Source organism: Physcomitrium patens, chromosome 19 (assembly GCF_059467195.1).
Source record: "Physcomitrium patens ecotype Gransden chromosome 19, ASM5946719v1, whole genome shotgun sequence".
NCBI classification, from domain to species: domain Eukaryota; kingdom Viridiplantae; phylum Streptophyta; class Bryopsida; order Funariales; family Funariaceae; genus Physcomitrium; species Physcomitrium patens.
The window spans coordinates 4543705-4568739 of record NC_143428.1 but is presented as its reverse complement, the minus strand read 5'-3'; the positions used below and the strand labels follow the sequence as shown (position 1 = coordinate 4568739).

General features: G+C 34.1%; 1 protein-coding gene and 1 non-coding gene across 4 annotated transcripts; one reads left to right on the top strand and one right to left on the bottom strand.

Moving 5' to 3' along the window:
• Nucleotides 1-2503: 2503 nt before the first annotated feature.
• LOC112272660 (uncharacterized) lies at nt 2504-14995 on the top strand. Of its 3 annotated transcripts, none has more exons than XR_016498538.1 (24): nt 2504-2645; nt 3336-3554; nt 3722-3828; nt 4293-4393; nt 4762-4799; nt 5134-5255; nt 5722-5811; nt 6579-6698; nt 8196-8279; nt 8778-8855; nt 9136-9261; nt 9493-9582; nt 9752-9796; nt 9969-10024; nt 10210-10348; nt 10786-11266; nt 11438-11734; nt 12089-12180; nt 12503-13079; nt 13233-13297; nt 13635-13676; nt 13982-14162; nt 14365-14448; nt 14600-14995. XR_016498538.1 is itself a non-coding variant. In XM_024500640.3 (24 exons), the coding sequence occupies exons 2-24, from the start codon at nt 3368-3370 to the stop codon at nt 14723-14725; spliced, it is 3441 nt and encodes a 1146-aa protein (XP_024356408.1). In that variant the 5' UTR covers nt 2504-2645; nt 3336-3367; the 3' UTR covers nt 14726-14995. The 3 variants fall into 3 exon arrangements, 2 of the variants coding, with proteins under 2 accessions (XP_024356408.1, XP_024356409.1); XM_024500640.3 differs by having other exon boundaries at nt 13233-13410; XM_024500641.3 differs by lacking the exon at nt 2504-2645 and adding an exon at nt 3058-3199 and having other exon boundaries at nt 13233-13410.
• An 8880-nt stretch (nt 14996-23875) lies between these two features.
• On the bottom strand, nt 23876-24107 carry LOC112272888 (small nucleolar RNA U3). Its single transcript, XR_002966835.1, has one exon. It is a non-coding gene; the product is annotated as a small nucleolar RNA U3 (small nucleolar RNA).
• Nucleotides 24108-25035: the final 928 nt, after the last annotated feature.

Below are 25035 nucleotides of genomic sequence, written 5' to 3'. Positions count from 1 at the left end.
CAAAGACAAGGATGGATGGAATCAATCATGACATAGCAAGGATGAGGTGGCTTTAATAAGATTAGGAGGTGACTTTATCCACTCTCTCTCTCTCTCTCTCTCTCTATATATATATATATATAAGTTATACTTACAACTTTGTATAGTTCTATTTTAATTCATATATTTGTCTTTTTAAAAATATTCTTCTACTAAAATATATATATTTTATATATATAAATTTCATTGCAAGTCTTTGGTGGATCAATTTGTATACTTTTTGTTTATTTTAAGATTTAGTTTATATATAAATATAGTTTCTATATATATATATATATATATATATTTCTAGTTTTACATGCAATTATTTTTGGCTATTATTTACATATTTAAAAAATAATAAAAAAAAACTATGAGTTGTATCTTCAAATGTATCTTCAAAACATACAATAGAATAAACATGGCTTTGAAGTATACACATTGGTGATGACATCCATTAATCCAAAATACTTAAAAGTTTTGCTTTCTGAAAATTTCCTAAAGAATAACATGAATATGTTGAGGGCATAGCATGAAAATCTTATCTCATATTTTTGATTTTTTAATTAAAGAAATGTAATCTCACATATTTTTCTTTTAAAGAAAAAAAAAAGAAAGAAAAAAGAAACATTCATCTACATTATTGAATTTTTATATATTTTTAAAAATAATTTCTCATTACTTGGCATACCATTAAATGAACATGTTAACTTATCAAGTTTCAAATTATTATGATTTAGTTACATTATTGACTTGTTTTCACAGACATTGTTCAATACATAATTTTAATCTCTTGTGTAATTGTGACATGACATTTCCTTTGATTTTCTTTAATATATATTAAAAAGATTAATTACAGGATGAATTATTTTTGCAACTCTTAACTACAGCCACAAGCATAGATTGCTACATAACAGCATCATGCAACTATGATTGAAATTAAATTAAAATTTAAAGTAAATCATTAAAAATCATTTGTGCTACTTGTTTTGTTTCTCAATGAATTCTAAACGAAACAAAATTAATCAATATATGAGATTGTTGAACTTTGTTTTTTAGTTATTTAATTTATCTATTAAATTCATTTCTACACTCCATGATGCACATTAAATGAACTTGTGATTGATATGCAATATACCACAAACATTGAAATTTTATTTTCTGTCTAATAAAGATGCAGAATCTTGCAAGAAGTCAAATTGATCACTTCAATAATTCATAACTCATGCATCATCTATTACAATTTATTCTTGTATTTAAATAAAAGTTTGTCTACAAGAAAAAAAAAACTACACTAAACATGAGCCATCTTACCAAGAATAACAATATTACATGTGTGTTTTTAGACCATTTTGTGTGGGTTTACTGCAAAATTATTCCTTTCCTATGATTTATTTGGAGTATCAGACAAATTTCACATGAAATAAAATAAAATCACAATAACAATGAAAAATCAACTCCTTCCATTCTCTTAGAAACAATGTATTCCACAAACATTAGTCTTAAAGTTCTTAAATATCCATCCTCAAATTTGGCTTCTTCTTTTAATGTCCCTAATGAATGTAAATACATCTAACTTTAGCATTTAGTGATAATTGTTTAAATGCATTTAAAATATGTAAAATGTATAATAATATCAAGTACCAAAAGTTTAAAATGAGTTGAAAATTGTGATTTATTTTTATTTTTATTTTTATTTTTTCATTTTTTAAAGATAAATCTTAATTATACTTGCAATGCAAAAATTAATGTTAGTAATGAGAAGCAAGAAGAGCACATGAGAGTGAAATGGAGTAGCAATGAAATTGGATACATTCATCTTACACATTATGTTTTGCAAAATTCCATTACATCTCTCATCAAAATTATGACCTATTTGACAAAGTTGCAAGAACATATCAAAAACCGTCATAAAATGCACGTCGTATGTTAAGAGAAACATGGGAGGACAAGCCAAGCCATCAAAATTAAGATTCAAAACAAACCAAACCATCCCTCTCTCTTAAAAAACCATTGAAGTTGCACAAGAAGCAATGCACAAACTTTACTTTACTACAGATTCAAACTAACGAAAAATAAAAATAAAAATAAAAAAATATATTGTAAGGTGTGGTGTTAAAAGAATTCTTCAATGTGTGCCGATTCAGTAACAAGCCAAAAAGTAAAAAACCTTCATAAGAAGAGAGTTATGAAAAACAAAACCCTAACAAAACAATGAGTCCAGAGTGCGACATGAAATGAATAAATCAAGCTAGTATAAGTTTTGTCTCGGAAAGCTGTGTTTGACCGGAATTACGGCGCTCGTGGAACACCTTCGGATGGATGAGCGAGGCGGAGGAGGAGATGGAGATGGAGGAGGTTTGAGTGCGTGCGGGGTTTTGCTTGCAGCTTTACCTCCTCGGAGACATGTCTGCAACTGCGATTATGCGCGACGCAGTTTTCTCAGTCGCAGCTCTCCATTGAATCCATCTCTTGTTGTCTTCTTCGTTTACGTTTCTGAGGAATGTGCTGTCGAGCAGTTTAACGCGTGGATAAGAAACAATTCGATCAACGTGAAGTCGGGGAGAATTCTTGGTTTCTGTATTTTCCGACACAGGTTTTAACGAGTGAGATGATCGGGATCTAAGGTGCGGTAGCTTCTTGAGGCTTTGTTTGTTGAATTAAACTTATTGACGGAGTTTGTATTCAGGTGTATATTAGGATTAAAACAAAAAATAAAATATAATAAACAAATTACGCAGCTGTTTCTGTTGTTGATATTTAAAATAATAAAAAAAAAAAAAAAAAAAAAAAACTATTGATGCAGCTTCTCGTTTGTCGCTCGTTCCTGGCTTTTGATCTCCAGGGTGTTCATTTAGTTTGTGAGAGGTAGGTGTGGCGAGATTATCTGGATGCAGTTTACGAGGAAGAATCTACAGACAGTTTAGGAGCTTAGCAGGGGAAATGTTCATACCTATTGTTTGAAGCAATTTGAACAGTGACATTTTACAGATGATGGTCGACCAATTTCTAGTTTGTGCGTTTTAGTGTGCTAAATTCGATTGCTGTTCTCATGGTGTTTTTCGACATTGGATAGCTTCGGAGAGAAACGTAGGTACTTGGTTATTTCTTCTAGAAGCCGAGAGTGTAAAATCTGAAACTGTCAGAAACTTGGCCGAGGAATAAACCGTGGCCAGACCAGGTTGTCTTCACGAACTCTGTAAATTAGGTTTCTTCATAATGTAGTATTGATTGGCAGAAACTAGACTAAAAAGTTAAGGTTCAGTATTATCTCATTGAAGTTCGAATTGACATCTTTGCAAATCTTGTTTTTGTAGAGACTCCGGGGGAGCTCAGATCTTAGAGCATCATGGCAGTCGATGCGAGGTGCCGCATTGTAGGACTCTTCTGCTACATTCTCTTCTTACATTCACTAGCTATAATATTCTTTACTCGTGGATTTCTGCTTACTCGAACAGAACTTCCGGAGTTCAGTACTTGCTCTGACGTAGCCAAGTCGGGATGCTTTGGAAAATACACGGCCTTAAGTGATACGGGTAATCTTGTGTTTCTGCCGTTCAAATCACATGATTTTATATTATTATTATTATTATTATTATTAGTATTATTATTCTTATTGTTGTTGTTACTTCGATTCTTGATTTTTTTGGATTGGTGTGATTCGCTCCGTATGTTCACAAGCTTCAATCTTGATTTGACGCAGCTTCTAGCGTTAATCTTACTGAGAAAATTGATAAGATAGTAGAAGGTGAGGCATTCTTTTCACAAGATGATGGGATTCGAAAGGCGGTTGAAGGAGGTCGTGAGGAGGTGAGTATTGGATCTCCAAAAATCATCTTGTCATTTTACTGAAAGACAATGAAATGCATGCCATTTTCTCTAGAAGCTTTTTGTCGTTTTAGAAAGAACAAACTCAGAATATGCTTTTCTATACTTTTATCCTGGACAAGTGATTCGATATCTTTTGTTTACGATATAGCCATACTCAGTGCCAGCAATCGCAGCGAGCACAAATTTGTTCTACTTTGTTTTCCTTCACTCATCATGAAGACGCAAAATCGACGACCAATTATCGAAGCCTAAAGTTTCAAATGATCCATTGTTCTATTATACTGATATGATCTATTCATTTTCGACCTATTTATAAGAAGCTTTTCTCCTGTTCGAGATTTGTTTAGTCATAAACATACCGTTTAAGCATAGCTGCTGCAAGGAATAAAACAAATGAAACCTCTTATGGGGTTGATGCAATGTGTGGTTTATGGGAACATCAGAATATCGAGACGAATAGACAAAGTGACGACAAACCAAGTAGTGAATGCTGGACGAAGCCTGCCATCAAGCGAGTCATTATTATTGTCATTGATGCTTTGAGGTATACTACTTTCTGAACTAACCCATTGACATAGGCGCATGTTCGGCTACTTTCATCAAAGCAGATCTTGTGTGGTTTTGTTGTCTAAACTATATGATGAGATGTTCAATTCCATGAACAAGTTTGCAATGCTAATGCCACTTCACTAACAAGGTCACATCTACAATTTGGCTTTCACTTTAATGCTCTTTATCTTTCTGATTATTTGTGGCTTTCAATCTTTTTTTTTTTATTTAGAGAGAAATTGTTGTTTCCGCATTCAATTATCTGCTTTTAGCCCAAGAATTGTGCTCGTTGGTGACGTCAATTGTTTCTCGATGTTGCTTTTTTTTGTTAATAACTAACAACCGGGATTATTTGATTGACAGATTTGACTTTGTAGCACCTAGCAGCCATTTTCCTGGAGGTTGGGCTTTTCTGTAGTTGCACCCATTTCATCTGCCTTGCATTATAAAGGATTGTTGTTTTTCATGTACTCGCTAAATATGGTTACCTGTGTTGGTTGAGTCCGTCTTTCTGGACAGATTACTTGGTTGCTGCATCTGGCCTTAGCCTGAACAGAGTTGATTCTGCATGAGTTGACCCCCGAAATGAGTATTATGGGTAGTTTTACTGTTTGCGACATTAGGGTTAAGCTAGACCAAATCTTGAAATTTGAGTCATCAAACGTATTAACAGTATTTCGACATTCTGTCCGATTTTGAGCATAGTATTGACATGCTCCTAGTTTGGTCTTTCAGAGAGCCAACCTTGGATGGACAAGCTACGGGTGCTGCAGAAGCTCTATAAGGAAGAAAATGGATCGGCTCGAATTTTCAAATTTGTGGCTGATCCTCCTACCACCACTCTGCAACGTCTAAAGGTGCATTCTCTTGCAGTCAAATGGCGCTGCTCATCTCGTAAAAAATTGTATCTGTTGATTGTTTAGTTGAAATATGCAGCTCAAGTGTCCTTAGCAATCTTGTTTGATCAAGTATTGGAAATTCTGAATATGGTGGAAGTTAGTGAACATTCCTCAGAGACGGGCCCTATCCTTACTATGTAAATTCTATTCAGAAGCTCGATTCCCTGAAATATCCTCTGAAGCATTTAGATTCTTTCTTTTGAGATTCTTGAAAACTATTTTACTTCAAGCATGAGCAAAATATCGGCTTGTTTTGTTGTTGGGTTACAATTCTGATATTATCTCAGGTCTAACGGCCTCTTTTTAATGACTAGGATTAATTTTTCCTGACTAGGATTAACTGTAATGAGAGAGCCGGAGTTTTTCGTTATAGGATGACGCAGCAGCAGAGCGTCTATTCACAAGGCTTGTGCTTGAATTACAGGGGTTGACAACTGGAGGATTGCCCACGTTTGTCGACATCGGAGACAGTTTTGGAGCTCCCGCAATTGTGGAGGACAATCTTATTTATCAGGTAGAGTTTTTTCCTGTCTTTTATCTGCAAATTTTTAGTGAATCCAAAATGGCTATTCTGTTTCCTGGATTTCAAGTAGAATGCCAATAGCTGTCCCGTATTGATCACTGGAGATATATGGCAGCTATTTCAGGACAGGATATTTCATACTATCTAGCAGGTAACCAAAAAGAGGCAAATGCCTTGAGGATAAGATATAGTGATTCAAGAAAATGTCATATCGCATACTTGAAAGTGTTAGCGTGTGTGTCTATGATCTTGTGGGTATCCATGGTTTTAGCTCCATTATTGTTACGTTGTGGTCAAGATTTCTGGGAAAAATGCAGCTCTGTAACTCTGAAATCTTTGTATAATACCACTTTGAGTCAGTTACAATACTGCTACTTAGTCTGGTGAATCATCCTTTAACGTGCAATTGTCATTGCTTACCTTTTCGTAAAGTTAAGGTTGGTTCTATATTTGATTCCATACAGCAATGATGATTACTTGTAGTGGAAGTTTTAGGGCTTTGTGTTTCTCGATGAAACATTTGTATGCTTGTAGTAAATGTTCAAATCGTCACAGGAAATAATTGTTACGAAGATGAGACAACACTTTCTCTCTTGGGTTGTGATTCAGAAAATAGACAGGTTTTCTGTAATTCACGGATGTGGTAAATTTTAGTAGGAGGATATTTTTCTTTTCTGGCATTGACATAACTATTAGTGTCGTTTTTTTTTTGAATTTAATTTAATTTTTTTTCCCTTATTAGTTTCCTTCTGATACAGTTGGTACAGAGTGGAAAGAAAGTACGAATGATGGGGGATGACACATGGATGAAGCTATTTCCCTCTCATTTTTCTGTGGCGCATCCTTTTGATTCTTTCAATGTAAAGGACCTTCACACTGTAAGAACCTACTCATAAAACTTTTTCCACTTTCGGTATTCTTGACGCTGTATCTGCTCTGCTCATTCGCTATTCAGGGCTTAGGATCTACTAAGTTACCTCTGCCTTGTATGATTTTCTTTTAGTCCAATTGTTTGATGTTAAGATCACTATACCTTATCCTCAAGTGATTGTATTTAGAGTTCTGTTAATAAGTCCTTTTTTTCTAGTGGATTCTTTACATACAAAATTCCTTGAGGCTTGTATGCTGTCAATTTTATTAATATTTCATATACAAACATCCTGGACCGTTATCTGAGAACTGACTTTTAGTTGCATAACTGAATTGTCTCTCAACCTTTTCAGGACATTTAAATTTAGTGCTAACTGGCTTTTTCCATACACAGAACATTCCCAGTTTATGGATACTCACTTGAAATGTACTCTTTTAGTGGAATTTGTTGGGTATGCTTGTGCCTTGCAGTCATGTCTAGTGTGAAATGTATTCTTGGTTTGTGAATAGTTCTCTTGTTTACCTTCATTCACATAAAAGAGGATGTTCCTTTTGTTCAGAAAGTGATGCACTTGTTCTGAGTTCTCTGCAATGTCGGATTTCTTTAATAAGGAACTCTCAAAATGTTCAACACACTGCTGAACTGTAGCATTATTCTGCTTTACACTTCGTCCCATCGTTCTAGTTTGATCCATGTTGGTTGGTTAGTAGAAAAACACGCATGATCCAGTTTCAATGCTGAAGCTAGCTTGTGGAAATCTAAGCTGAAGCTGTTGAGCTTTGAATTGTCCCGCTGTGCACGAGAAGCACATTTTCGAACGTTTTCGAACGTCTGAGAATTCCATTATCGATGTTTGTGTTTTTTGAGTATGTTTTTTTGGATTGTAGCCTCTCAAAATATTCTATAGAATTAAGGTTCGTATCCTGAGCTACCAGTGTGTACGCAGCGGTTTGAGCTCTTAAGTCTTCCGAATGTCTTGGTGAGCATATCTCTGGCGACTTCGGGGATTTGAGATTGATGTAATATCCAGACCCTTTAGTCTGGTCATGATCTGGTGGTTTAGAAATGTCTGAGGGGCCCTAAGTACTGTGAGCTATTTGATTCTTTCGTTATTTTTTTTTGCTGATCTACCCTGGTCAATTAAATGGGAGACGTTTTCTATTTGGATGTCCTTGTGAGAATTTCCGTGCTAGGCATGTCACATTCTCAGGTGTTATCATAAGTTTAGAAAACTTTACTGCCTAGACCACAGTACAAGCTGTTGTAAAACCTTTTGCTGATCCTCGAACACACCTGAAGTTCATCGTACTTGTTATGGAGATGTTGAAGTGGACTCGTCGGTCTGAAAGGACCCACTTACGCACTTGATTAGAATTTTATAATTGTTGATATGTATTTTCTTGGATTTCTAACTCTTCCGTTTACTGATACTATTGTTTCACATTTCACTATACTGTGAAATTATTTTGGGCTAATCCTTTACCCGTGTTATTGCTGAGAACAGGTGGATGATGGAGTTATTCGTGAGATTTTTCCGGCTTTGTTAGAACCTGACTGGAATGTATTGATAGCTCACTTCCTTGGCGTGGTACTTCTCTAAGGACCAGGCACGCTTTGCTCTGCCATGATTCTCAATCATTCATCTGTTCAATAAAATCTTGCTGTAGTGTCTTTTTCATTGGTGTTGCGTGTGGTATTGTTTCTTCGAAATCTGAAGTCAGTAATCTCAACTGTTTTTTCAACTACTGTCAGTCTTACCCCGTCAATCTCAAAACATTTTTGAGGATTAAAGCTAAAAACTTCCAGTTTATCTATGTGTATTCTTAAAATTCTCGACCGATTGTCTTAAGATCTTGCACAGATCATCTACTTTGGAGTGGCAAGTAAGAGAATTTTCTCTGCAGTCACATGAATGCAATTAATCCTCATCATAACACATATTCGAAAAATTCTTGATTTCTATGTGTGAAACCTGCTGTCTATCAAACTAAATCAATGCAATGTCTGAATAGCTATGACAAAGTAATCGTAAACTGTCGCGTTTGGTTAGAATTTTGTTGTAAGTATTGATAAAGTGCTTGAGCAGGATCACGTGGGACATATTTTTGGCGTGGAGTCGCCTTTGATGGTGGAGAAGCTGGAACAATACGACCGAGTCATTGAGGTTTGGGTTTCTTCCCAGCTGCCCTGATTATCGTAACAGTGTGTCTGATCACCAAGGCGGTTATTTAATTGTTAAATCAACTCTTTCGTCTTGGGCTGAATTTTACCATAATAAAAGACACTTTTTCCTTGCTTCTGTGGTTTATTCTTATGTTTCAAAGCAGGAATATCAAAATTTTAAAATTACATCCTTCGTAGTTCTTGAACTTTTTGAGAAAACATCATACGTGGTCATCAACTCTTGACGGGCACAATTTTTGATGTTTGGTTTTGTGCAATAGGACATTGTGACTGTGCTCAAGAACCAATCTGGGCCGGGGGGCTCGCATGAGGATACCATGTTGTTGGTCTTAGGCGACCATGGTCAGACATTGCATGGAGATCACGGTGGTGGTACATCAGAAGAGGTTATTATTTTCTCTACAATGTGTGCGTATGTACTGTGAATGATAGCAAGATTGAGACGCATGTAGAGTAATTGAGACAGTATCATTTTCGTTCTCTACTTTTAACACAGAAACGATGTTCCCTTCATAATCTGACCTCAAGTTTTTGTTCTAAGGGTGTAAAATTGATGATCAGCTCACTCTTACCATTTCAGTTGTTCATTTTGAACTTTGTGTCAATGGAATTGGCAGGTAGACACCGCATTGTTTGCTTTGAGCATGCGTGAATCGCCAGGTCGTTTACCACTGGATCTCCAGTCTTCGACATGCACAATCAATACGGTAAGACTTTGTACACATCCCGAATTTTCGTTCTGAAATTTAGTTGGTTTCCTATGGTGGTAACATTACTTCAAAAGATTCTGGGAATATGTGGAGAGAATTAAGTGCTCCTCAACAGTCTTGCTTTGTGTTTTTGAGATTCTAACGATTACTGTTTGTTTGTGAACAGGAGTCAAACAGAGATCAAAGTCCTTGTATCACTACGTTCCCTCAGGTGCGTCGACATTCCAGACCCTTTCAGCTGCATATCGTTTAAATGGAATCGCCGCTGTTTAAGCAATTACTAGATGTAGTTGCTTTAATTGATCAAGTCTTAGTGTGCTATTTTTCAAGGAACCAAGTGAAATTAATCAACAACCTGTGTTCATACATCCTAATTTTGGCAGTTGGATTTCGCTTCAACGATGGCAGCTCTTCTTGGTGTGCCATTCCCATTTGGCAGGTCAGTGAGTGTGACGTGGTCCTTTTGTTGCTACAACTCGTCCATCTCCTGGTTGGATTTTGATTAAGTCTATTCCTTTGTCAACAATTCAGAGACTGTCGAGATTGTCCATCAATAAACCATGCTTGTTGATGTGGCATTCGGAGTTCTTGATTGTCACAGCTGGTTTGCAACTTCTTGTGCAGCGTTGGTCGTGTAAATACAGAGTTGTATGCTTTAGCTGCTTCCACATGGCCCTTCAAAAGTGAAGATCACCCTCCTGAAGACCCGATTCGCATGTGGATGGAGAGATACAGTCTTGTGCTCTGCATGAATAGCTGGCAGGTATTTAGTTCTTTAGATATACTTTTTACTCTAAAAGCTTTTGTATGGTTGAAGTTATATTACTGGTTGGTTATAAGCTTATTCATAAAGAGCCACTTCAAGGTCGTTACGTCAACTTATTTTCTCTGTTATGACCTAAATTCAAGGAGCAAAGCAGATTGTTACTTGTGTAATTTTACCTGTTCAAACTTCTGAGGTCTGTCTCGGTTACAATTGTGGCAGATGTCTGGATTTTTACTTTTGCATGTCCTCTTCTTTTTTTCCTCCACTTTACCGTTTCGCATGTTTTGTTTTGTGGCAATTATTAAGCTTGTGGTTCGTATGAGGGTGTTCATGCCTGTTGTGTGACTTAGCTGTATGGTCTATGGCGAGTCATTGTTTTTATTTGCTATAACTCTTTTTTAGTGGAAACTTTCTAAGACACCCTTCCGTTGCAGGTTAAGCGATATCTAGATACCTATTCAACATCCAGTATACGTGGATTTCCAACATCCGACCTAGCATATGTTCAAAGTTTGTATGAAAAGGCCCTGGTCAATATACATTCCTTGTACATGGATCACATTCAAATGGGAACCAATGACTCAGTTTCGGACCGCAGCAAGTTCAAGGAAATATCGGATGAAACAACGATAAACCTACTGGATAGCATACAAGACAACATGGGGTACTTACTTGCTGCAGCTAATTTGGCACGCACACAATGGACACAGTTTGAAGATGAGTGGATGGCCATAGGACTCTTTCTGTTGATCATTTCTATGGTTGTTCAAGGAGTTGCTCTTAAGAGAGCCTTGAGCCTATCAGTCGGATCACGATCAAGTGAAGATAAAAATTCTGAGATACAGAGCAACCTGCAAGAATTGTTTCCAGTTAAGCGAATGGTAATGGCGTGTGGAGTTGTAGCAGCCATTGCAGGTGGGGTAGATGAGTAATACTCTTAATCCTGTATTTGCATGAGGTTTTAGAATCATAATTTTCAATAGCCACAAGTATGATCATCGTGCAGTAGAAAGGGGTCTGAAACCCAAGAAAGGGAACCACTCATCATTATAGAAATATCTGATCTGATTTGAACTTTTTGGCTAGGTGTTATCTTGGGATTTTATACAACGACAGGATGGGTGGAATCGTCATTATTTGCAACTGTGATTGCTGGTGGGCAAGTATATACTACCCTGGCAGCAGTGGCTTTGGTTTCTATCATTGCATATGTTTTTCCCGCGCGTGGTCCAAGAGTAGTGCAAAGTGATCAGAATATCTATGCCAAAGGACAGACAGTTTGCTCTTCTTATCGGGAGGCATGCATACCAAATGCTAAATTAAGCATGGCTATCGTCTTTGTGGGCTTGCATGCTTGTGGACTACTGTCAAACAGCTATATCCGTAAGTTAATTTATGCCTCAAGATTCTTGATCGATTTTTTTATTTTTAATGTCAACTGTCTTGTGATGAAAACATAATGTAGGTCACTTAGCTACTGGTGTAATTGTACTGTGATTTCATTTATCAAGGAAAAACACCAACTTTTGAAACTAGTCGCTATATTGTTGTGTCATAACCGGATATACCAACTACTGGCATTCTCAACAAATAACTGACGTAATGTGCTGTTTTTGAAGTGAAGGCACTACGTAACTCCTGTTTGTTGAGGATTTGTTTGGACGAATCTTCTAGGGTCACCTACAGATTTTAGTTTGTTATCTCACTACTTCTCTCCTGGTTGAATTTTGTAAACAGTTAGTGAAGGGCAAGTTGTGTGCTTCCTGCTAGCAACATCAGGCATTCTTTATCTACGACGAGCCATTCAGAGTTGCTGCAAAGTCCCCCAGGTTTTCTCCTTCACATCTTCTTAGCTGGCGTTGTAAACGTGTTAGTGTGACAAATGGCTATTTCAAGAAAATGTTTGTATGTTCGAAGAGTTTTTGCGCATCTTACGTTTAGGCTATCAACGCCAAACATACCCGTGATATCAGCTAGTGTCGTCTTCCGTGTTCTGATATCTTGTTTGTATCATCCTAGTCTGTTTTTGGACATGCTATTATCCTCGTATTTGCATGGTTTGGGTGCTTTTCTCGCTAGAAGCCTTGCTCCATGTCCATCCAAGAGGTCTTTATTCCAACTCAGATCATTGACACCTTGATTTTCTTGCAGGCAATTCTCCTTTTGTTACTCAATGTGGGGATGGCTAGTGTAGGCCTAGTTCAGATTTTCAAAGACCCGGCAACGGTAGCTAGCCCCTCACTTAAAGATGAACACTCCTCAGCATCTAATTCTCCTCAACTATCCATCACTGATTCATGCATAGCTCTGATCACTACTGTTCTACCCCTCTCTTCGTTAGTATGGCTCATTACCCGACGTGCTCGTAAACTATTTACGTTTCGAAGCCTTTATTGGGCTATAGCATTGACAATTCCTTTTTCTTACTTTTTGTTAATTATTCACTGGTTCACCATGGATATAGCTTCCTGTCTGTTGCTGGAAATCCCGCAATCCTTTATGGAATTCTCTCGATTATTTTGCCCTCAATTAGTATATATGGCCAGTCTGATGCTCGTTATATTCACTATTATTAAAATTGCATTGAGTACTAGAGTGAGTGTATTAACTTCATGTAGACATCATATTGTGGAAGGAATCGTGGCTGTAGTGGCCGGATTAAGTGGAACAATCCTTCTTCTTTTGGGAAGAAAAGGGCCAATGGTTGTACTCCTTGCTGCACTTGAAAGTATGTTTTCTCCTATATATTCTGATTTAACTACCTCATGGTTTTCAATATTTTGTTACTTACATCGCCTGATATTCTAACCTTGATGAGATCATTACACTGTTTCTAGTGTTAGGTTTAATCTCTTTGCACTGACTTTATTTGCTTGTACAGTATGGTGTCTTCTGGATCTGCAAGCTCTGGATTTTTCAAACGATAATGCGACAGAGACGGGCAAGGTACTCATCGAACAAGGCGTGGGGTCGAATGGAGTGGGTTTGGGCTCCCACTTTGCAGTTGCTGTTGATTGGAATTTAGTTGCTGTGCAGCTATTCTTCTGCACTGGTCACAGGTTTGGGCCATACTTGTAATTTCGTTAAATTTCGAAGTCAAGGAATAATCTAAAGTTTTCAGCGCATGTCCCAGATGGTACTTAATTGATTTTAGAAGCCTCTTTCTCGCTTTTGAGGTTCTACTATCCTCGATATTATAATGCGGCTCTCAAGTAAAAATTATTTTGTGGTCTTATAGGAACAATAACACTACAATTTTTCTTATACTTTGGTGGTTTGACAGGTGTACTTTTGATGGCCTTCACTTTACTGCAGCTTTTATTGGGTAAGATTTTGATATTTAGCTCAACAGCAGCTGGTTGACACATTTTATGACACCTCTCCATTTAATGGCAGAACCAGTAGCGCAGAAAAATGTAGATTTGAGCTAGTGGAAAGATCTGCCAACATTTGACATATTTGCTTATCATTTAGGTTGTTTCAAAGTTTTTGTATTTGATTTTGATTATTGGCCTATCAGATTCTTTTTGATGTAGTCACCATCCATGTACAGCCTTCTTCAAATGTGTGAATTGCTGTGCTTCCTCACCATTTATATTTAATACCATAATGTGGCCGATTTCGCTGCAGGTTTGACGAGTTTTATTTCTACAGACAAGGTGCTCTATTAGCCCTCGACACATTTGGCTCCTCGCACATACTTCCGGTTATTGGGCTCTCTCTTCTGGTCACTGCAGCTGCAGCTAGAATGTCTTCACAGCCAAAGTTCTCGTTGGAGGGAGACAGGTTCTTCTCACTTGAAGTTGCTAAAGTAAGCTATTGCGGTTACTTTCACGACGTGATTCTCAGCTAATTCCAGGATAATGCTTGGAACAATAATCCGTCTCCCATTGCATTCAATTTCGTTCTCACTGATTTAAACTTTCGCCACACAACATTACCTAATTCTTGTATGTCTTTTTCACTTGAGAGACTCAGACGTTCAGAAATTCTGATGAATTGCAAACTTGCAGGGCTACCTCTCGTACGGCTTGGTACGAACCATTCTAACAACAGTAACTACTATATGTGTTACATTGCAGCGCCGTCATCTCATGGCACGTTTTACCACTACCATTGCTCATGTTTGCTTTGGTGTAATTAAGTTCAAGTTATTACACCAAAGACTGATTTTTGTTAACATATTTACGAGCCCAGAAATATGCTTCAAACTCAACATTGTTTTGACTACGTTTCTATTTATTGCAGGTTTGGGGCCTCTTCGCACCAAAGTACGTCTTTGATGCAATAGGTCTCCTGGTGATTGATGGCTTCATTGTCATTACCGTAGTTCTCTACGTTTCTTCTTTTTCTGGGAAACTGAAAATGACGTAGGTAGTTTCAATGATAGCATTCTCTCTTTGTAAAACGGAGTTAGGGGTCTGCAACATGTGTGAAGTTAAGCATTCTTTATCAGTCTGTCACCGAGTCAGGATATGGGGGAATTATTTTTTGTCGGTTGGGACCCAAGAGAGTTCATCAGTCAATTATTCTAATATCAAGAATCCCAGTTGGCAGAAGACCCGGAAGCATTTTTTTTCACTCGCTACAACATTGTAATTCAGCTTCAACATCAATTACATTTCTGTGTTCATGATTTGCGAAGAGCTCGATTCATTTATCAAAATATTAGCTGGTTGAGATTAAGAGTTAGTCGAAGCATGTCACAGAGATGCTTCTCCATATACTTGAGTATTTAAAAAATCTCTAATAGATGTGTACGTATATATATATTATGTGTGTGTGTGTGTGTGTGTTTGTTTATTGGAAGAGATACCTACTGAGAAATGTTTGTCAGTGGTTTCAGATGCTGCTAAACTGCATGAGAAAACCACGCTTCAATGATACGACAATAAGCTGTAGATGTGTAATAAACCGGTAATTGCCACCTTTCTCCCGATCATGCGGGCAATGAGTAGAATGGTACAACATACCAATCACTACGTGATTATTGGCAAACTTTTTATTATTCAAGCCAATCAATTCTAAAAAAAAGAAGAAAAAAAAGGAGATAAAAAAACGACAAAGAAAAAATAGAAACAAAAAAAACGAAACAATAATTTCATGTAGAGTCTCAAGGGAATGAGTTGTATGTGCGATTCTAAATGGCAAATGGTTTGAAGACAAAATGTTTTGGTGAAGCTTATGGTGGTCCTTCCACGTTCAGTACATTTTGAACTTGAATTTCTTCTTAAAACGTAGCGCCTCATTCCTTCCAACCCGCACCATGATCTCTGCTCACCAGTTTGGTTCAGGACATTCTCACATCCAGATTGTTTCTGTGAATCAAGGTTGCACTAACCGGTACTGATTGTGTTACTCTATGCGTGCGAGATTTTCCAAAAATCAGGACTCGATGCTGCTGACAGCCGTCTCGCGATAAGATGATTTCTACCACAACACCCACAACACCAACATCGCAACAGAGCACCGGTAGGTTAACGTAATGCAAATGGTTCACGATGCAAAGACACGAAGATTTGCGGTGTCGATTGTAAGATTCCGATTGCTCGATAATACGGGACCAGACTAAGATATTTAAGAACTGGAGGCGACGCGTTAAATTATGCAAGACTTTACAAAGCCTGAGCCATCCCTCGTAGAGTCTAGGGGATAAAAAACAAGACTCGAGGCGATAAAATGTGGACGTGTGCTAAGGATTTGTGGTCACGATGGTTAATATCATTCCTTGCGACGGCCAATACTACCGTAATGTCCAGCACCAAATAGTCGGAGGACGGGTTCACATTTGCTACCCTCCTTCAAATTGAATGTTGATCTTCCAACAATGATTTTTCCTTGTTGAATAGTTAAATAGCTTCAAAAATTGATTGGTGTTTAGATTTTAAAGTCTAAATTTCTTTTACTAATTTTTACTTTAATTTCTTTGATGAATATTAAGAGATTGCAAAAACCCTCACTGGCCTCAAATTTCAATTATCCAAGACCATAATCCACAAAAATTCTCATAACCCTCAATCTAAATTTTTTTATTAATATTTAATTTTTTAAACACATTTAAGACAAATACAATTATAGATTGAAAAAATTTCACTTATAAATATGCTACAACACTCATAGAATCTTCAAATTTGTGAATTATTTTTTTATTTTTCAAAATCCAATCTACTAAATACATCTCTTACTTTGAAAAAACCTCAAAATTTTAATATACCTTTAAATCACATGAAATAAACTTTTAGAAATACTTTCATAAGTCTACTTTCAAATCTTGTTCTTCAATCAACAAAAGAATGTTGGAGTTGTCGTAGGTGCATAGGTTTGTGCCTTGAGATTTGATTTTGACCTTAATTCATAATCAATGTCATGGAATAATATGACAATATAGTGAAAAATAAAAATGTGGATGTTATTATAAAAGAATCTAGTAAAAAGTTGTAGTAGAAAAATAAAGATAAATAATAGAAAGATAGTAAAAAGTTTAGTCTTAATGCTACATTTTATAGAAGGGACTTCTATTTACTTTGTAGAAGCATAAATAAGCCAAATCAAAGTAAATGAAATAAGAAATTAATATAGGCATATTTAGAAAATAATTAAAAATAGATTAAAGTAAAATTTACCTCAAATTATCAAACATTGATATCCAAAGAGGATTGGTTGTCAATTTGGATTAAAATCAAATCTTGAGGCACAAAACTACATACTTATGGTGATTCTAGGATTTTTTAGAAAATTAGAGAATGAAGTTTGGGAGAAGACTTTGTAGGATTTCTTAGAGTATTAGTTTCAAGTAATTTGAGTTGATAATGACTTAGTAAGAGCTTTGTAAAATCAAAGTTATTTTAGATGGCTCTAGGTTTTGTGAAATAAAATAGGGTTTATAATTTGGATAATTTTGTAAGTTTTTTAGCAGATCTACAAGTAAAATTTTGTAAGATTGTGAATATAAATTTTCTCAACATATATTTTGAATTTGAGCTTAATTGAATAGTTGGATTGGTGATTATTGAAGTTTAAGTGGATTAGGATCTTAGAAACAAGAATTTTAGGTCTAATAAGGTTATCTAAGATTTGCAACAATTTTCCAATTGAATAGAGGTGATTTTTATTAGAGCTAATAGTTGACTTGAATTTTAATATTTTTGAAAAATTTGAAAGAAATTTAGTAATTTAATTAGGAGTTATTGCTATTGAAAGATCAACATTAAGTCAAAGATAGAAGCTAGCCAACATTTGAGTAGATTATAATATTTTTCTCCCTTTTTGTAAGTTCAATTTTCTTTTAACTTATTATGCTAGTTTTGAACTAAGAGATTGAGAGGTGTATAAAATTTTAAGGAAGATCAATGGTTTAGTCAATAGATAATAAGGTTCTAAAATTATCCTAAAATTTATTTAAATTGATTACATTTCAGTTAGGATTTATTTAGAAATTGATTAGAATTTGATTTAAGGTTTAGGATTTAATTAGGATTTAATTTAGGATATAAGATTTGATTAGAATTGGTTTAGGATTTAGGATTTTCTTTGGATTTATTTAAGATTTCTTTAAGATTTCAGTATTATTTTTTTATGATTTTTTGAGAAGTTCTTTGGAATTTTTTTGTATTTCTTTTAAAATTTCTATAAAATTAAATTAAACTTTATCAATATTTTATTATATTTTTTGAGCTTTAATTTCAATTTATATATGATTCTTCTAAAATTATTAGGATTTGTTGTTGCAGTTTCCTTTTACCTTCCACAATCAAGTGCCCAGCGCATTCTTAAGCGAGATTTTATATAATATGATACCAATCCTCTTTAGGCATCAATCTTTCATATTTTGAGATAATATTTACTAAAATATATTCTTAATCTCTTCTTTAAAATACCTTGATTAATTATTTATCTCATTTACTTTGATTTGATTTACTTTTATCCCTACAAAGTAAGTAGAGGTTTCTTCTTAATGAAGGCAATATTAGCATTTCTTAGTTTTACTATTTTCTTGTCTATTATCTTTATTTTTAAGATAATTTATTAAATTATTTTTATTTAAGCTCCTCCATAACATAATCTTTTCTTTCTTCTTTGACCATATAGTTGTGTTATCACACAACAACATGAGATTTTTTTTTCTATGGTTGATATCTATAATTGTATAACTATCTAACTAGCAAGATCCTTATTACAACTAAATGTCTATGCTTGTTGATTTTTTTTTTATTTAAATTTGCACTCATTGCTTAAAATCTAATTGATTTAATGTAATAGTATTTTATCTTATAGTCCACTTTTCTACAATATAAATATAAGTTTTCACAATAGTACCTATTTTTTTTTCTTTTGATATTAATTACTTAATAAAAATTATATTAATTTATATAGGTTTTGCCTTAATGAATAGATTTATAAGGACTTAGAAATTTCTATTATTACTTGTTATTTTCTTCTTCAATCAAATCTTGATTCTTGGCACCTTTCAAAGAGTCAATTGTTACATGCAACTACTAGAGTAATAAATTTTTTTGTAAAATATGCTTTTGATATTTTCATTATATGATCTTTGATATTATATTTTAAGCCATATTCAATCTAATATATAAAGCTTTATTTTTCCAATCAATGTTTCAAGCCAATTTTGAAAATTTTCTAAATGTGGTTATAATTAATTACAAAAAAAAAAAATGATTATATAAAAGTAATGAATTATTTCTTTTAAAGATAAAACCAAAAAATAATATTTATAAATAAAATTGTATCTAAATATTCTAATCGAATAATTCAATTAAGATATCAAGTAAGATATAACCTTAAAAAGAACTTTACTTGTTATAGAATTTTTAAAAATTTTGATCTTGTTCTATCAAAAATTTCTACCATATTGATCTTAGGCTCTTTTGTATTTATAGCAATAATATTTTTAGAATTCACTTATAAGATTGATCTACATAAACTTACTTCTTTCATATGCATAACTTCTTGGTATAAATATTAAACATTATTTTTGACTTCTTTCACTAGCGTAGCATTAACACTTTTAAAATAAAGATTGTAAATATATGAAATTATTGCTTGAAGAGTATTCAAGAATTTTTGAAGATCTAAAAATTTAGAAAATTTATTTTTACTTTGTCTAAATATAATATTTGTGATTTTTTTTTTTTTGAATTTAATAGTAAGCAATACCAAAAAAAATATACAAATCAGGTTAAAAGAGAGAATTTTGCAACCTCAAAATTCAAATAAAAGTATCCACAAAAAAATATAATCTATTCTATATAAAAATAATAATAATCTACTCTATTTAGAAAAAAATGTTAAAAAATTATTAATGTAAGTTTAAAGGTGGATGATTTCCAACCTTTAAAAATATAATAATATTTATCAAGAATTGAGATAATCTATTTACTTTTTAAACAAAAAAAACTACATTAAGTTAGTAGTATTTTCAAACTATCAAGGATATAAATCAAAAAAATGAATCCTAAAAGATAATACATTCATGTGTTATTAAAAAATAAAGAAAAAAAATGAAAAATAAAAGAGACAATTAAATTATAAAAAAGAATTAGAAAGTTAATTATTGAATACAAAGAGATTAATTCTAACATTATTAAATCTAAATATTTGATTGATTTTAATATTTTAAAACACATACTAGATAAAAATAACTTGCTATTATACAAAATTTTATCCATCCATTTACTATGTTATTAATTTGGTTTTCAAATATATAAACTCTCTTTTATTTCTCAAGAATCTAAACCAATGAAAAACAATTTGACTTTGAAAACCTCTCAACAAATCAAAATTAATCTAAATCAAACTGATATCAAATCTTTAATAAACTTTCTAAAGTCCACTCTCTTACCTTGCTCTTTGATCAAAAAACTACCTCAAGAATTGCCATAGGTGCAACATTTTGTGCCTTTGGCTCTAATTTCAATCATGGTTCACAACCAATCCCTTTTGCTTATCAATTCCTAGCATTTTATGGTAAAATTATGTTACATATTATTCTTCTTTTCTACTTGTATATATACATATATATATATATATATATATACTTATTATATTTTGTTTTGCTTCATTTATGGCCGTTTTAAATAAGTAGAAGTTTTTTTTTACAAAAAAAACAACATCAATATAAAATATTTTTATTACCTTGTTATCTTATTCTTATTTTTTGCTACTGAAATTTTTAATTAACCTCTTCTATAGTAGAATCCATTTTTTTTTCTTCCACCATATACTTGAATAAGAATAGAATAACTTAAATGCTCAGCTTCATTGTTGAGTTCTTTCATAGGCATGGCATTAATATTTTTATAATACAAATTGCTAATATATAATTTTTTTTGTTAATGAGTATTAAAGAACATTTGAAGATCCAAAATACTTAAAAATCTATTCTCACTTCTTTCAAATATAATATTACTAATTTTTTATATTATATTTCAATAATAAGAAATACCAAAATAAAACATGTAAACCAAATTAGATGAAACAATTTTGCAACCTCTAAATTAAAATTAAAATTTCCATAAAAAATAAAAATCTAATTTATTTTTAAAAAATCAATGTTCAAAAAATATTTAATCAAAAGGTAGATGGTTAGTGACCTTTACAAATACAACAATATTTTTTTAGAATTGAAATAGTCTTTTTACTTTTTAAACAAAAAAAAACTACAATAATTTAGTAGTCTTGTCAAATTATCAAAGACATGAACCAAAAACTGACTCTTAGAAGACGATGCACTCATATATTATTAAAATAAATAGAGATCAAAATAAAAAGAAGAAAAAACCAAAAGATTGAAAAAAAAATTAAAAATTAAAATTAAAAAATCAACTGCCAAATACAATGAGATTAGAGAGTGTCATTTTGAAAACTTATTTTTTTATTAACTTCTATTTACTAAAGTAATATAAGCATCTATTACATTAGCTACTAAGAAGACCTTTTTAAAGTTTTATAAGAACCATAAGAATTATTGTATAAGGATCTAAATTATAGGTCATTTATATATGTAATTTTTGAAATTTAGAAAACATATAAAATAAGTTTCTATAGACATGTGGCATGCCTAAAAGATTCAATATATAATTTGCAAGCTTCATTGATTTTTTATAAAAAAGATGTTATCTATTTAACATACATTTGTCTAATTCTACTTATTTCCATTTACTTAAATAGTATATGTATTCATTATACAAGGTTTTTATTGATTTAGAGGAATTGGAGTTTTTCACTTGTCTTATTAGTTGTATTGCCTCTTTCTACAAAATCATAAAGTTTGTACTTTGTAGAGAATTGCACCTTCATTTATTGATATGTTTTTTAACTTTTCTTTCAGCTACCTCATTTTGCTACAAAAAACAACTAGTAAGTTAATTAATAATCTTGTGCAACTTAAGATAGATAGTAAATTCCTAAGATAGAAATTTGCTCTTAATTTCACACAATTCAAGTAGAATTTTTAGAATATAGAAATTAAATGATGGTTAGCACCAAAAGTTATATTTGGATGTTTGTTACCAACTTTTGCTTCAAATCTTAGTTTATGTTGTTTGGATTTTTTGAAGCCTATTTTAATATTTCAAACTTTTGCATTAGGTGCAATCCTATTACAAATAGATGCAAATATTATACTTGATCCTATTGCCATTGATTCAAGAAAATTTTGAAATTATTCATGAGATTTACACCAATAAAATTCTAACCATAATAAATTCATTTGAAAAATAACATTGTTGTCTAACAAACACTTAGCACAAGCATCTTAAGTATTTCGTTTTCACACATGATTTGAATCATTACCAAGCTCAATAAAAACACATCTTCTATCCAATTTGGATTCAACATTGCATATTGTTCTAAAAACAAAACAACAACAACAAACCTTGTCACAAGAATTCATCGCATATTTACATACACAAGAATACACGTACAAACACAAGCAGCAATGCCAGTAATGAAGTGGCGGTTGCCATCTACCCACATTTCCATACCAAAACGTCATTGGTCTGATTTTCTCAGAGTATAAGTTCTGCCACAATTTCTTCCAGTTGAGGGTTGGAACCGCTGGAGGGTGGACGCTATCTCGTACCATTTTCCTTGATAACTTGATAGGTTAACATTTTGCTCCAAGCTCAAGTCATTTTCTCCTCCCAAATTTGCAACAAAACTGATACAACCTCTCCTTCAACTAGAACAGAAGCCCAACCTTCGAAGCTCGTAAACTTGTGCAGCAACCTTTAGACATTGATTTTTATGACGTCTTCAGCATGGTCGACGTGAAGAACAGTTGTGGCTAATGATACCCGACCAGGGACTCAATTCAGGAGAAAATTCTACGATACAAAACCAGCACGAATTTGGGATGATATAATTCAAAACACAAGCCTCGTCGACCACCTGCACGTGTTACTCCTAACAACACAAAAGAAGCAAGCATGCAATTCCTCCAAAGCGAAGGTAGCGAGATTGTTATAATCACAGAACAGCTCCACATACAACGAACCTGAGGTAGAGCTTCACTCACAGAACAATCCAAATGTAAAAGAGAATAAAGTTCTATGATTCCTCCTGAAATGAAGCGCAATACAAATTGATGAAATATGATAAAAAGGAATAGACTAATATTCAAGATGAAGCGGGACGCAAGGGGCGGGCTGGTGCATTTGAGGAGCTGCTTGATACCCAAAGTTGGGGTGGGTCGTCGACCTGCACAAGTCCATGGCCTTTTCCTCTGCTGCTTTTGTCGTCCTTATTTGATTTACTTGACAAAGGCGCTTGCTCGCTACTCCAGCTCCCAAGTGCAGTTGTCTCCTCCACTTTCAGGAACTGCTAGAAACTTCGGGGTGCAGCATCAAGGGTCGCGAGAGCAGAAGAAGAGAGGCTGCTCTGGAAGTGGGTGAGGTGCCAACATTTTGAAGAGTCCGTTGGCTCACCGACGTTGATCCACGCGGGGGGGAGGCGGTAGGAGTCCGATCAGCTTACGCTTCTGAGAACGGCGATCATGCAGCGAGAAAAAGTTCAGAAAACGGCGCTAATTTGCAATCCGCTGGATCGTAGTGCGTCGACTGAAGTGGCAGTTGTGCCATGTTCGCTGGGGCGACGTTTCATCGTTTTTGAGGAAAGTCTGTGGTTGCCTTTTAAAGAATACTCAATCGATAACGATTTGGGTTGAAGATGGGTGTGCAAAACTGCAAGCAATAAACCAATCGCAAGGTTCACAAACAGAATGAAATGATACTGGAAATGAGCATGTGAAGCAATAGTTGAAGTGTGGCACAACCGGTCGAAGAACGTAGTTACAATAAGTCTTGTCAATCAAGGAGTGTTGAGAGTTAGAACCACACAAACAATGTGGTGAGTTGCAACCAGGTGCGAATATGACATGTAATCTACAAAGACTCGTTCCACGTGAAAGCTCCGTGTCGGGGTCTGGCAGGCGAAGAAAAGGTGGAGAGTGAAGGGGGGAGAGTGGTGTGTCAGGGTCTGTGTGTGTGTGTGAGAGAGTGGTCGAGTTGCCCGTCAGAACGCTCTCCGGCCATCACCGCTCCCGGGAATGAGGGGGCGGGACGTTCATCTGGCAGGCTGGGGTCGGACCCCGCGAGGGGGCCACTGGACACCAACCCGCGGCAATCGCGCTCAGGCCGGAGAGCCCTGAAGCATCGTCCGGGGTGAAGGTCTTGTCTATGTTGGAGAACACAGATCAGATGTACGCACTATAGAACAGATCCTGTTCAAGTATAGTCGTGCCAGACCGGCTCCACCCCCACCTCCATATACCGGCCTTCCCCTTCCACCGCAACGGCTATGGTGCAACTCCACCTCCCCTGCCCCGCACTCACTCAATAGTATCCATCCATCACTTGCATTCACTTGAAGTTTTATGTTTCGTTCCCCTTCTAAGAAATCTATCGATACAGAGGTTTTGTGTTTTTATTTTTATTTCTCTTTTGTACATGCTAACACTTTCTTTCCATGCTTAATTTAACTAGGAGTAAGTCATCTTTTACTACTTGCTCATCTATACATCTATACGTATTATTTTATCCAATACTCTAGATCTTATGTGCATGGACACGTTTTGTATTTCTTCCTTGTGTTCTACATGAACAATCATCTAATATATATATATATATATATATTTTTTTGATGTTACATTGCTTGGATTTTTATGGTATTAGAGCAATGTTGGCAAAGACCTCTATTAGCATATGGAAATTTCATAATACAAATAGAATAAAATATTTATATATATATATATACTTTTTAAAATATTCTTTCATAAAGTAATAACATATTATTATGTATTTGGTTCTTGTAATAATACTTGATTTTTTTATTTAAATTATTATAAATAATTTTATTTAACTTATAAAAAAATTGACAAATTTTGACTATAAAATTTTATAGAAGATTCTTTAATTCTACTGCATCTATTATTACAATAGATAGGTCCACATATTTAACCTCAATTAATGAGGTTGTTGTCATTGCATGCTTTTTAAAAGCCTTTATGATAAAAAAAATCCTTTAAACATAAAAACCAAATATATTATCAATCTATTGTAAATAAGTAAGATCAATCTTTTTTGAATTTTCTTTTCTTTTATCTTCTATAATTTTTTCTTCTTTTTGACTTCCAATAGATTTTAATAAAGCTATTCAATTCTATATTG

What these genes read in the sequence shown, in the direction of transcription:
- LOC112272660 (XM_024500640.3), top strand. Translation starts at nt 3,368, where the DNA reads ATGGCAGTCGATGCGAGGTGCCGCATTGTAGGACTCTTCTGCTACATT. An exon ending in TAGCAGCCATTTTCCTGGAG is followed by an intron (nt 4,800 to 5,133) that starts GTTGGGCTTTTC and finishes TTGGTCTTTCAG; the next exon opens with AGAGCCAACCTTGGATGGAC. An exon ending in AGTTGTAGCAGCCATTGCAG is followed by an intron (nt 11,267 to 11,437) that starts GTGGGGTAGATG and finishes CTTTTTGGCTAG; the next exon opens with GTGTTATCTTGGGATTTTAT.